Source organism: Oncorhynchus mykiss, chromosome 25, assembly GCF_013265735.2.
Source record: "Oncorhynchus mykiss isolate Arlee chromosome 25, USDA_OmykA_1.1, whole genome shotgun sequence".
NCBI classification, from domain to species: domain Eukaryota; kingdom Metazoa; phylum Chordata; class Actinopteri; order Salmoniformes; family Salmonidae; genus Oncorhynchus; species Oncorhynchus mykiss.
The window spans coordinates 5,145,418-5,157,435 of NC_048589.1; the positions used below are offsets into that span (position 1 = coordinate 5,145,418).

At 46.0% G+C, this 12,018-nt stretch overlaps 1 protein-coding gene across 1 annotated transcript in view; it reads left to right on the top strand.

The window, feature by feature from the left end:
* LOC110505249 (MAM domain-containing glycosylphosphatidylinositol anchor protein 1-like) overlaps window positions 1-12,018 on the top strand; it is a 297,185-nt gene that overhangs the window by 254,542 nt on the left and 30,625 nt on the right. Inside the window, exons 14-15 of the mRNA XM_036962249.1 lie at window positions 5,757-5,909; window positions 6,865-7,026. Coding sequence (XP_036818144.1) covers window positions 5,757-5,909; window positions 6,865-7,026 — 315 coding nt within the window. The remainder of the gene's footprint in view (window positions 1-5,756; window positions 5,910-6,864; window positions 7,027-12,018) is intronic.

Here is a 12,018-nt window from a genome sequence, read left to right on the forward strand (position 1 = left end):
TCTGGTTCAGGCATGAGACACATAAACAAACAAACAAGAATCCGACAAGGACAGGAGCAGAAACAGAGACAGATATAGGGACCTAATCAGAGGGAAAAAGGGAACAGGTGGGGAACGGGGTGAATGGGTAATTAGGAGGAGACAAGGCACAGCTGGGGAAAAGAGGGGGAGAAAAGGTAACATAACAACGACCAGCAGAGGGAGACAGGGTGAAGGGAAAGGACAGAGACAAGACAACATGACAGTACCCCCCCACTCACCGAGCGCCTCCTGGCGCACTCGAGGAGGAAGCCTGGCGGCAACGGAGGAAATCATCGATCAGCGCACGGTCCAGCACGTCCCGAGAGGGAACCCAACTCCTCTCCTCAGGACCGTACCCCTCCCAATCTACTAGGTACTGATGACCACGGCCCCGAGGACGCATGTCCAAAATCCTACGGACCCTGTAGATGGGTGCGCCCTCGACAAGGATGGGGGGGGGGGGGGGGAAGACGAGCGGGGGCGCGAAGAACGGGCTTGACACAGGAGACATGGAAGACCGGGTGGACGCGACGAAGATATCGCGGCAGAAGAAGTCGCACTGCGACAGGGTTAATGATTTGAGAGATACGGAATGGACCAATGAACCGCGGGGTCAACTTGCGAGAAGCCGTCTTAAGGGGAAGGTTCTGAGTGGAGAGCCAAACTCTCTGACCGCGACAATATCTAGGGCTCTTCACTCTACGCTTATTAGCAGCTCTCACAGTCTGCGCCCTATAACGGCAAAGTGCAGACCTGACCCTCTTCCAGGTGCGCTCGCAACGTTGGACAAAAGCCTGAGCGGAGGGGACGCTGGACTCGGCGAACTGAGATGAGAACAACGGAGGCTGGTACCCGAGGCTACTCTGAAAAGGAGATAGCCCGGTCGCAGACGAAGGAAGCGAGTTGTGGGCGTATTCTGCCCAGGGGAGCTGTTCTGACCAAGACGCAGGGTTGCGAAAAGAAAGACTGCGTAAGATGCGACCAATAGTCTGATTGGCCCGTTCTGCTTGACCGTTAGACTGGGGGTGAAAGCCGGAAGAGAGACTGACGGAAGCCCCAATCAAACGGCAAAACTCCCTCCAAAATTGAGACGTGAATTGCGGACCTCTGTCCGAAACGACGTCTGACGGAAGGCCATGAATTCTGAAAACATTCTCGATGATGATTTGTGCCGTCTCTTTAGCAGAAGGAAGCTTAGCAAGGGGAATGAAATGAGCCGCCTTAGAGAACCTATCGACAACCGTAAGAATAACAGTCTTCCCCGCTGACGAAGGCAGTCCGGTGACAAAATCTAAGGCGATGTGAGACCACGGTCGAGAGGGAATAGGAAGCGGCCTGAGACGGCCGGCAGGAGGAGAGTTACCGGACTTAGTCTGCGCGCAGACCGAACAAGCAGCCACGAAACGACGCGTGTCATGCTCCCGGGTGGGCCACCAGAAACGCTGGCGAATGGAAGCAAGCGTACCCCGAACGCCAGGGTGACCGGCTAACTTGGCAGAGTGAGCCCACTGAAGAACGGCCAGACGAGTAGGAACGGGAACGAAAAGAAGGTTCCTAGGACAAGCGCGCGGCGACGGAGTTTGAGTGAGTGCTTGCTTTACCTGCCTCTCAATTCCCCAGACAGTCAACCCGACAACACGCCCCTCAGGGAGAATCCCCTCGGGGTCAGTGGAGGCTACTGAAGAACTGAAGAGACGAGACAAAGCATCAGGCTTGGTGTTCTTAGAGCCCGGACGATAAGAAATCACGAACTCGAAACGAGCGAAAAACAGCGCCCAACGCGCCTGACGCGCATTAAGTCGTTTGGCAGAACGGATGTACTCAAGGTTCCTATGGTCAGTCCAAACGACAAAAGGAACGGTCGCCCCCTCCAACCACTGTCGCCATTCGCCTAGGGCTAACCGGATGGCGAGCAGTTCGCGGTTACCCACATCATAGTTACGTTCCGACGGCGACAGGCGATGAGAAAAATACGCGCATGGGTGGACCTTGTCGTCAGAGAGGGAGCGCTGAGAAAGGATGGCTCCCACTCCCACCTCTGACGCGTCAACCTCGACAACGAACTGTCTAGAGACGTCAGGTGTAACAAGGATAGGAGCGGATGTAAAACGATTCTTGAGGAGATCAAAAGCTCCCTGGGCGGAAACGGACCACTTAAAGCACGTCTTGACAGAAGTAAGGGCTGTGAGAGGAGCTGCCACCTGACCGAAATTACGGATGAAACGACGATAGAAGTTCGCGAAGCCGAGAAAGCGCTGCAGCTCGACGCGTGACTTAGGGACGGGCCAATCAATGACAGCTTGGACCTTAGCGGGATCCATCTTAATGCCTTCAGCGGAAATAACAGAACCGAGAAATGTGACGGAGGAGGCATGAAAAGTGCACTTCTCAGCCTTCACGAAAAGACAATTCTCTAAAAGGCGCTGGAGGACACGTCGAACGTGCTGAACATGAATCTGGAGTGACGGTGAAAAAATCAGGATATCGTCAAGGTAAACGAAAACAAAGATGTTCAGCATGTCTCTCAGGACATCATTGACTAATGCCTGAAAGACAGCTGGAGCGTTAGCGAGGCCGAAAGGAAGAACCCGGTATTCAAAGTGCCCTAACGGAGTGTTAAACGCCGTCTTCCACTCGTCCCCCTCCCTGATGCGCACGAGATGGTAAGCGTTACGAAGGTCCAACTTAGTGAAAAACCTGGCTCCCTGCAGGATCTCGAAGGCTGAAGACATAAGAGGAAGCGGATAACGATTCTTCACTGTTATGTCATTCAGCCCTCGATAATCTATGCAGGGGCGCAGAGACCCGTCCTTCTTCTTGACAAAAAAAAACCCCGCTCCGGCGGGAGAGGAGGAGGGGACTATGGTACCGGCGTCAAGAGCTACAGACAAATAATCTTCGAGAGCCTTACGTTCGGGAGCCGACAGAGAGTATAGTCTACCCCGGGGGGGGGTGGTTCCCGGAAGGAGATCAATACTACAATCATACGACCGGTGTGGAGGAAGAGAGGTGGCCCTGGACCGACTGAACACCGTGCGCAGATCGTGATATTCCTCCGGCACCCCTGTCAAATCACCAGGCTCCTCCTGTGAAGAAGAGACAGAGGAAACAGGAGGGATAGCAGACATTAAACATTTCACATGACAAGAGACGTTCCAGGAGAGGATAGAATTACTAGACCAATTAATGGAAGGATTATGACAAACTAGCCAGGGATGGCCCAAAACAACAGGTGTAAAAGGTGAACGAAAAATTAAAAAAGAAATGGTTTCACTATGATTACCAGAAACAGTGAGGGTTAAAGGTAGCGTCTCACGCTGAATCCTGGGGAGAGGACTACCATCCAGGGCGAACAAGGCCGTGGGCTCCTTTAACTGTCTGAGAGGAATGTCATGTTCCCGAGCCCAGGTCTCGTCCATAAAACAGCCCTCCGCCCCAGAGTCTATTAAGGCACTGCAGGAAGCTGACGAACCGGTCCAGCGTAGATGGACCGACAAGGTAGTGCAGGATCTTGAAGGAGAGACAGGAGTAGTAGCGCTCACCAGTAGCCCTCCGCTTACTGACGAGCTCTGGCCTTTTACTGGACATGAAGTGGCAAAATGACCAGCGGAACCGCAATAGAGACAGAGGCGGTTGGTGATTCTCCGTTCCCTCTCCTTAGTCGAGATGCGGATACCTCCCAGCTGCATGGGCTCAGCACCCGAGCCGGCAGAGGAAGATGGTAGTGATGCGGAGAGGGAGGCGACGGAGAGCGCGAGCTCCTTTCCACGAGCTCGGTGACGAAGATCAACCCGTCGCTCAATGCGAATAGCGAGTTCAATCAAGGAATCCACGCTGGAAGGAACCTCCCGGGAGAGAATCTCATCCTTTACCTCTGCGCGGAAACCCTCCAGAAGACGAGCGAGCAAGGCCGGCTCGTTCCAGCCACTGGAGACAGCAAGAGTGCGAAACTCAATAGAGTAGTCTGTTATGGATCGATTGCCTTGACATAGGGAAGACAGGGCCCTGGAAGCCTCCTCCCCAAAAACAGATCGATCAAAAACCCGTATCATCTCCTCCTTAAAGTCTTGATACTGGTTAATACACTCAGCCCTTGCCTCCCAGATTGCCGTGCCCCACTCACGAGCCCGTCCAATAAGGAGAGATATGACGTAGGCGACACGAGCAGTGCTCCTGGAGTAAGTGTTGGGCTGGAGAGAAAACACAATATCACACTGGGTGAGGAACGAGCGGCATTCAGTGGGCTCCCCAGAGTAACACGGCGGGTTATTGATTCTGGGCTCCGGAGATTCGAAAGCCCTGGAAGTGGCCGGTGGATCGAGGCGGAGATGGTGAACCTGTTCTGTGAGGTTGGAGACTTGGGTGGCCAGGGTCTCAACGGCATGTCGAGCAGCAGACAATTCCTGCTTGTGTCTGCCTAGCATCGCTCCCTGGATCTCGACGGCTGAGTGGAGAGGATCCGAAGTCGCTGGGTCCATTCTTGGTCGGATTCTTCTGTTATGGTGCGTGAATGAGGACCCAAAAGCGAATTAACAAACAGAGTACTTTAATGACGAACATACGTGGGCTCAGATGGACAGGTAGATTCCGACAGGACAGGACAAGGTTGCAGCACACACGATGATAGTCTGGTTCAGGCATGAGACACATAAACAAACAAACAAGAATCCGACAAGGACAGGAGCAGAAACAGAGACAGATATAGGGACCTAATCAGAGGGAAAAAGGGAACAGGTGGGGAACGGGGTGAATGGGTAATTAGGAGGAGACAAGGCACAGCTGGGGAAAAGAGGGGGAGAAAAGGTAACATAACAACGACCAGCAGAGGGAGACAGGGTGAAGGGAAAGGACAGAGACAAGACAACATGACAAAGTGTATGTAAACTTCCAACTTCAACTGTACTTTTCAAGTTACAGCATTTCATCCATACAGTTTTTAAGAACATCACAAATTTAAAAACAACATTACATTCATATTGTTATGTTAGAAATATTATTACATTAGTTCACTTTTTGAATGTTAGAGTTTGGGTGGGAACAGACATTCCTTTGGTTGATACTAAAGTTGAAGAGCGAGTCCTCTCCTGCTTAATTTACAACCAAGTGTGAGCTTTCAACCCGGCAGTTCCCTCCTCCCCCCTTTGCGAGTGGGAGAGGGTCTGGTTACTGTCAGCCGTTGCCAAGCTGATCTGACCCATTGTGATCCTCACAGACAGTCATGACAGTAGTTTTCCACAACACAATGGATTCATGTAATGGGTTGAAATTGATGTGATAGTTGTTGTTAGTAGCAACTGCGTGGATGGTTGGAGGATTGTTTTTCATTAGTTTGTGTGATTGAGTTGAAACAGACAGCAAATTATTGCTGAAATGCTAAATGCTGATTGAAGGGGGGTTGCCCTTGTGATTAGCTGGTCATTTTAAATGTTCAAACTGTCTCTCCTAAGTTGTTTTTCTCTTAGTCTCTCCCGCTATGGCTTTCCTTACTATATCTCTCATTTTTTTCTTTCATACTGTCTTGATAATGTGTCCCTCTTTTTTCTCACATCTTCTCTCTGTGATCCCTCACTCTTCCCTCTTCCTCTCTCTGTGATCCCTCACTATTTCCTCTTGTCTCTTCCTCTCTCTGTGATCCCTCACTCTTCCCTCTTTTTCATCTCGCAATGTTATTGCTCATTAGCTCTGAATCACTCTTTCTTTAACACCTTCTTTCTTCACATTTCTCTTTCTGACAGACCATGTTTGTGGCTTTGAGGACAAGCACATCTGTGGTTTCTCCCAGGACCGGGGCGACAATTTTGATTGGACAAGACAGAACCACCTGACACAGAACCCCAAGCGTTCATCCAATACCGGCCCAGAGATGGACAGGAGTGGCACCAAAGAAGGTAGGTTACACTCTTAGATGTAAAGGAGCCTGGAATAACTTGTTGATGTTCTTCCCAGGTCACAAAGGTTTCTTGAGAAACTCCTCTTAACAGGTTCTTCGAGGAACTCCTGTGACATGATGCATATCTTTTCTCAGAATACGCATATACTGAGCTGCTTGTGTAAATGTTCAGACAGGAAACCTTTTTGTGATGGAAGGGGTAAAAATTTTTACATTTTTAATAATATATTGTAGCAGTAGCATATCAGAAGACGTGAGGCATGGCCTAATGTCATTCCTGTTCATCATATAAAGTTTGTACACTACAAATACAAAATGTCCTTGAATGTTTATCCATATTACACATGCTAATATAATATTAGCATTGCTGATTACATAGAGCCCCATGACAGTCATCCAAAATGCAATGACCTCTTTATATAGTAATAAAGTGTTAGTTACTCCACCATTGGGATTTGCATAGGCTCTTGAGGAACTGACACAAGTCTTTAAGCCTCATTGAAGCTACAAAACTGTTAGTGTTCAACCTTAATGTAAAGCCTCGGAGGGGATTTTGTTGTGGGGAATCTTCAGAATGGATAATGATAAGCAACCTTTATTCTCATTTTCAAGTGTGGAGCTGCAGCATTTCTGATCTAGGATCAGGTCCCCCCTTTTATTGTTGATGGCTTAAAAGGCAACACTGATCAGCACTCCTACTATTAGACACTTTGGTATATGGGTCCAGGTCTTTTGAGCAGTAATGATCCAAAAAGGACCTAAAACCTACTCAACATATTTTTGAAACTTTTGACACAGGGCCGATGAGAATATACTAACGTAGGTACACATTATTTCATAGCACTTACAATTCTCATACCTATTTGTGGCATGCAGAATTCACAATGATTTACAGATAAACCCACATATAAAAGGGGACCAAATCCTCTGTCTCCCCTCTACCACCCATCTAGGTTGCTACATGTACATTGAGGCCTCTAGTCCCCGGGTCATGGGGGACACTGCCCGTCTCTTGTCCCCCCTCTACAACGTGACTGCTGCCAGGGGCCCCAAGGGCTCTGGTCGTTTCCCTTACTGCATATCTTTCTTCTACCACATGAAGGGCAAGCAGACCGGTGAGTACATAAGCCACACCGGTTCAGAAGTAAAAGTTAGTAGCCTTGTCTAAGCTAGAATGTTTCTGCAGCGTGAGGCAGCTTGATGTACAAGTACACCCCCTGGACAGGACACTTGTTTCGCAGGGCCTTCAAACCTTTTAGGGCTAGGTGTCCCACAAGCGGTGATACTGGAGTGCGCGCAATTCAATAAATAATCATACAAATTATGGATATTAAACATTTAGGTACATGTAAGTGTCTTATATCGGTTGAAAGCTTAAATTCTTATTAATCTAACTGCACTGTCTGATTTACATTAGCTATTACAGCGAAAGCATGCCATTTCCAAGACTGTGTTCCTGTACTAAAACTGATATATCTTGTTCGTTTTTAAAATTACAAGCCTGAAACCTTGAACATGACTGAACAGACTGCTGACACCCTGTGGAAAGCCATAGGAATTGCATCCAGGGAGCTAATTTCCAGTATGCCCTTATACTTTCCATTGTAAAAGCATGGTCTCTAACGTAGGCTAATGTGATTAGCATGAGTTTTTAAGTAACAAGAACATTTCCCAGGACATATCTGATATGGGCAGAAAGTTCTTGTTAATCTAATGGCACTGTCCATTTTACAGTAGCTATTACAGTGAAATAACACCATGCTATTGCTTGAGGAGAGTGCACAATTATTAACTTGAAAAAAAAATAATAACCCAATGAAGTACTTTTGGGCAGTCTTGATACACCCTTTTGAACAGATAAGCAATGGTTCATTGGATCGGTCTAAAACTGTGCACATACACTGCTGCCATCTAGTGGCCAAAATCTAAACTGCACCTGAGCTGGAATAATACATTATGGCCTTCTCTTGCATTTCAAACAAAATGGTACAAAATTGTTTTAAATGCATTTTTTTTGTATTATCTTTTACCAGATCTAATGTGTTATATTCTCCTACATTAATTTCACATTTCCACAAACTTCAAAGTGTTTCCTTTCAAATGGTGTCAAGAATATGCATATCCTTACTTCAGGTTCTGACCTACCGGCAGTTAGATTTGGATACATGTATGTAATTTTTGGTGAAAATTGAAAAAAATATTAAAAACCTTTTTTAAGTGCAGGGTCTCGTGCCTGTGGGGACCTGGACCAATTTAACCCCTGAGTGTACATAGACATGCACACACACATATACATGCATGGACGCATACACACACACACGCACGCAAACAGCCAGACATACACCATACACATACGCACGCAGCACAAACACACACATCCACACAGACAAATGTTCAAATTTACGGGCACACACATACACAGGGCAGACTGGCATAGCCCTTGCTGCTGCCGTGAGACAGTCTCCCTAGCCAAGACAAAGTGGGCATGCTTACTTTATCATTGTCTTACTTGGACTGGACAGGAGACGACAATAGGCACATAAGGACATAGATAGATGGGACAATAAGGACATAGGGTGTATTTGACATCTGTCTGTCAGGTGTGTGTCCCTGCATGCATGTATGTACTCCTCAAAAGCATGTAGTGGTGGTAAGAGAAGGGGGCAGAGGGGTTGTCGCTGGTTGATTTACGAGTGGGGGCATGATGCAATCAGTCACTGGGGAGGTGGTTCATCATAGCGCATGCTATCGGACGGGTTTATCGAGTACATAGATCTTGTGGCACACTTCATCCATGTCAACAACCTGGACCTGCTGATTTATGAGTGTGGAGGATCTGAGTGTGTTAAAACAAAGCTGTGTGTGTGTGTGTGTTGTGTGTTCCCCTTGGAACCATTGTCCCCCCATCACTCTACAGGTACTCTAAGTGGTGTAGTTAGAGGTGTTCCCTCTGCAGAAAATAAAGTGATTCTAATCTATTATATTATAGAGGAGGGGTTGTATCTGTTGTATAGGGAAGTTTAGGAGTAAAACCGATGCCTAGATCCCAAATCGATCACAACCTCTTAACCTCTTAATTCTGTTAACGGATGCACACCTCGCTTCCAGTTCCTCAGTCCTGCAAATCTTTAATTGGCATTGAATCTCTCTGTCGATCTCTCTTTATCCCTCCCTCCATTCTCAAATTGTTTAATTAGTCGTTGCCCACCGTCTGCCCCTGAACCCTCACCCAGACCACTCAACACAATTTCTCCCTTTCCTTATTCTCTCATTCTCCCTCCCTGCTATCTCTCTCCCTTCCGCATTAGCTCGGTCTCTTCTGAATGGCTGCCCATTGGCAGACCAGACACCAAAATATCCTCCCTCCGTGCCGAGGCATTATCGACTCACTTCTCAAGAGTAATGCTTTTTTAATAAGGGCTGACTCTTTAAGTCAGACTGCCATGACCCTAGAAGACAAGGAAGATCAGCTGTTCAAAATGGAAGTGGAGAGACAGTAGTCCATTAATCCCGGCCCTTATTTTAGAGGGAATTCCCCTACACTCTTAGAATTATTATTATTCACCTTTATTTAAACTGGGAGTCACATTGAGATACAACTATTTTGCCAGAGAGCCCTGTATACGTTTACAAATAAAACCTAATACATAAATAAAACACAACAGCCCTACATAAACATGACAAATTAAACGCACTATAATAAAACACATTATACACAACATTAAACATATTTAAGAAAAGCAATCGCATTCTGTAACATAAAAGCCTGAAAGGCAACCGAATATCTAATTGCATGAATTATGTGTATTGTTCCACGCATAAGAGTCCTAAAATCGTCCCCGGTGATAAAAAGTATTGCTGAATGGAATAAACAGAGGCTGCCACATGCACATAAATAATGTCTGAATAGCTAATTTCACGGAGAACAATCTTCCTTCTATTTTCAGAAGTGAACCAGGATTTATTTCTATATAAAAAACAATCATAGATCTTAGCTTTGTCAAGTTTTCAATTTGTGTTTTAAAAGGCAACTTGTCATCAATCCAGATACCCAAGTACTTGTAGTGAGAAACTTGCTCAATTTGGGCTCCAATTGGAGTGCAAATACGCAAGTCCCTGGGGTAAACATTACGATACCTAGAGAACAGCATAAACTTAGTTTTATTTGCATTTAACATCATTTAAGATCAGAAAGTGATTTTGGGATTGAGTCAAAACCATGCTGAAGGTCTTGAATGTTCTGCAGCACTGAAGAGGAGCAGGAATGAATAACTGTGTCAGCTGCGTAGAGATGAATGTTATAGGTGCTAACAGTATTTCCAATATCATGTATATATAGTGGGGCAAAAAAAGTATTTAGTCAGCCACCAATTGTGCAAGTTCTCCCACTTAAAAAGATGAGAGAGGCCTTTAATTTTCATCATAGATACACTTCAACTATGACAGACAAAATGAGAAAAAAAATCCAGAAAATCACATTGTAGGATTTTTAATGAATTTACTTGCAAATTATGGTGGAAAATAAATATTTGGTCAATAACAAAAGTTTCTCAATACTTTGTTATATACCCTTTGTTGGCAATGACAGAGGTCAAATGTTTTCTGTAAGTCTTCACACACTGTTGCTGGTATTTTGGCCCCTTCCTCCATGCAGATCTCCTCTAGAGCAGTGATGTTTTGGGGCTGTTGCTGGGCAACACGGACTTTCAACTCCCTCAAAAGATGTTATATGGGGTTGAGATCTGGAGACTGGCTAGGCCACTCCAGGACCTTGAAATGCTTCTTACGAAGCCACTCCTTCATTGCCCGGGCGGTGTGTTTGGGATCATTGTCAGGCTGAAAATCCCAGCCACGTTTCATCTTCAATGCCCTTGCTGATGGAAGGAGGTTTTCACTAAAAATCTCACGATACATGGCCCCATTCATTCTTTCCTTTACACGGATCAGTCGTCCTGGTAAAACAGCCCCAAAGCATGATGTTTCCACCCCCATGCTTCACAGTAGGTATGGTATTCTTTGGATGCAACTCAGCATTCTTTGTCCTCCAAACATGACGAGTTGAGTTTTTACCAAAATGTTATATTTTGGTTTCATCTGACCATATGACATTCTCCCAATCTTCTTCTGGATCATCCAAATTCTCTCTAGCAAACTTTAGACGGGCCTGGTCATGTACTGGCTTAAGCAGGGGGACACGTCTGGCACTGCAGGATTTGAGTCCCTGGCGGCATAGTGTGTTACTGATGGTAGGCTTTGTTACTTTGGTCCCAGCTCTCTGCAGGTCATTCACTAGGTCTCCCCGTGTGGTTCTGGGATTTTTGCTCACTTGTGATCATTTTGACCCCACGGGGTGAGATCTTGTGTGGAGCCCCAGATCGAGGGAGATTACCAGTGGTCTTTTATGTCTTCCATTTCCTAACAATTGCTCCCACAGTTGATTTCTTCAAACCAAGCTGCTTACCTATTGCAGATTCAGTCTTCCCAGCCTGGTGCAGGTCTACAATTTTGTTTCTGGTGTCCTTTGACAGCTCTTTGGTCTTGGCCATAGTGGAGTTTGGAGTGTGACTGTTTGAGGTTGTGGACAGGTGTCTTTTGTACTGATAACAAGTTCAAACAGGTGCCATTAATACAGGTAACGAGTGGAGGACGGAGGAGCCTCTTAAAAAATAAGTTACAGGTCTGTGAGAGCCAGAAATCTTGCTTGTTTTTAGGTGACCAAATACTTATTTTCCAACATAATTTGCAAATAAATAAATTAAAAATCATACAATGTGATTTTCTGGATTTTTTTCCTTCTCATTTTGTCTGGTTGAAGTGTACCAATGATGACAATTACAGGCCTCTCATCTTTTTAAGTGGGAGAACTTGCACAATTGGTGGCTGACTAAATACTTTTTTGCCCCACTATGTTTTACTTAATACTTATTTTTCTTAAAACTGCCTTGTTGGTTAAGGGCTTAACCTGTCCTATTCAGCACGTGATAAATTAAATTTGATTTAATTTCATGTTTGGTGGGCCACGATACATTTTAATTTAGCCAACCATGTCTTACCCTGCTCTGAGTGGGTGCGATGTTTATTCATGCACATGAATGTTTGCAAGTAGA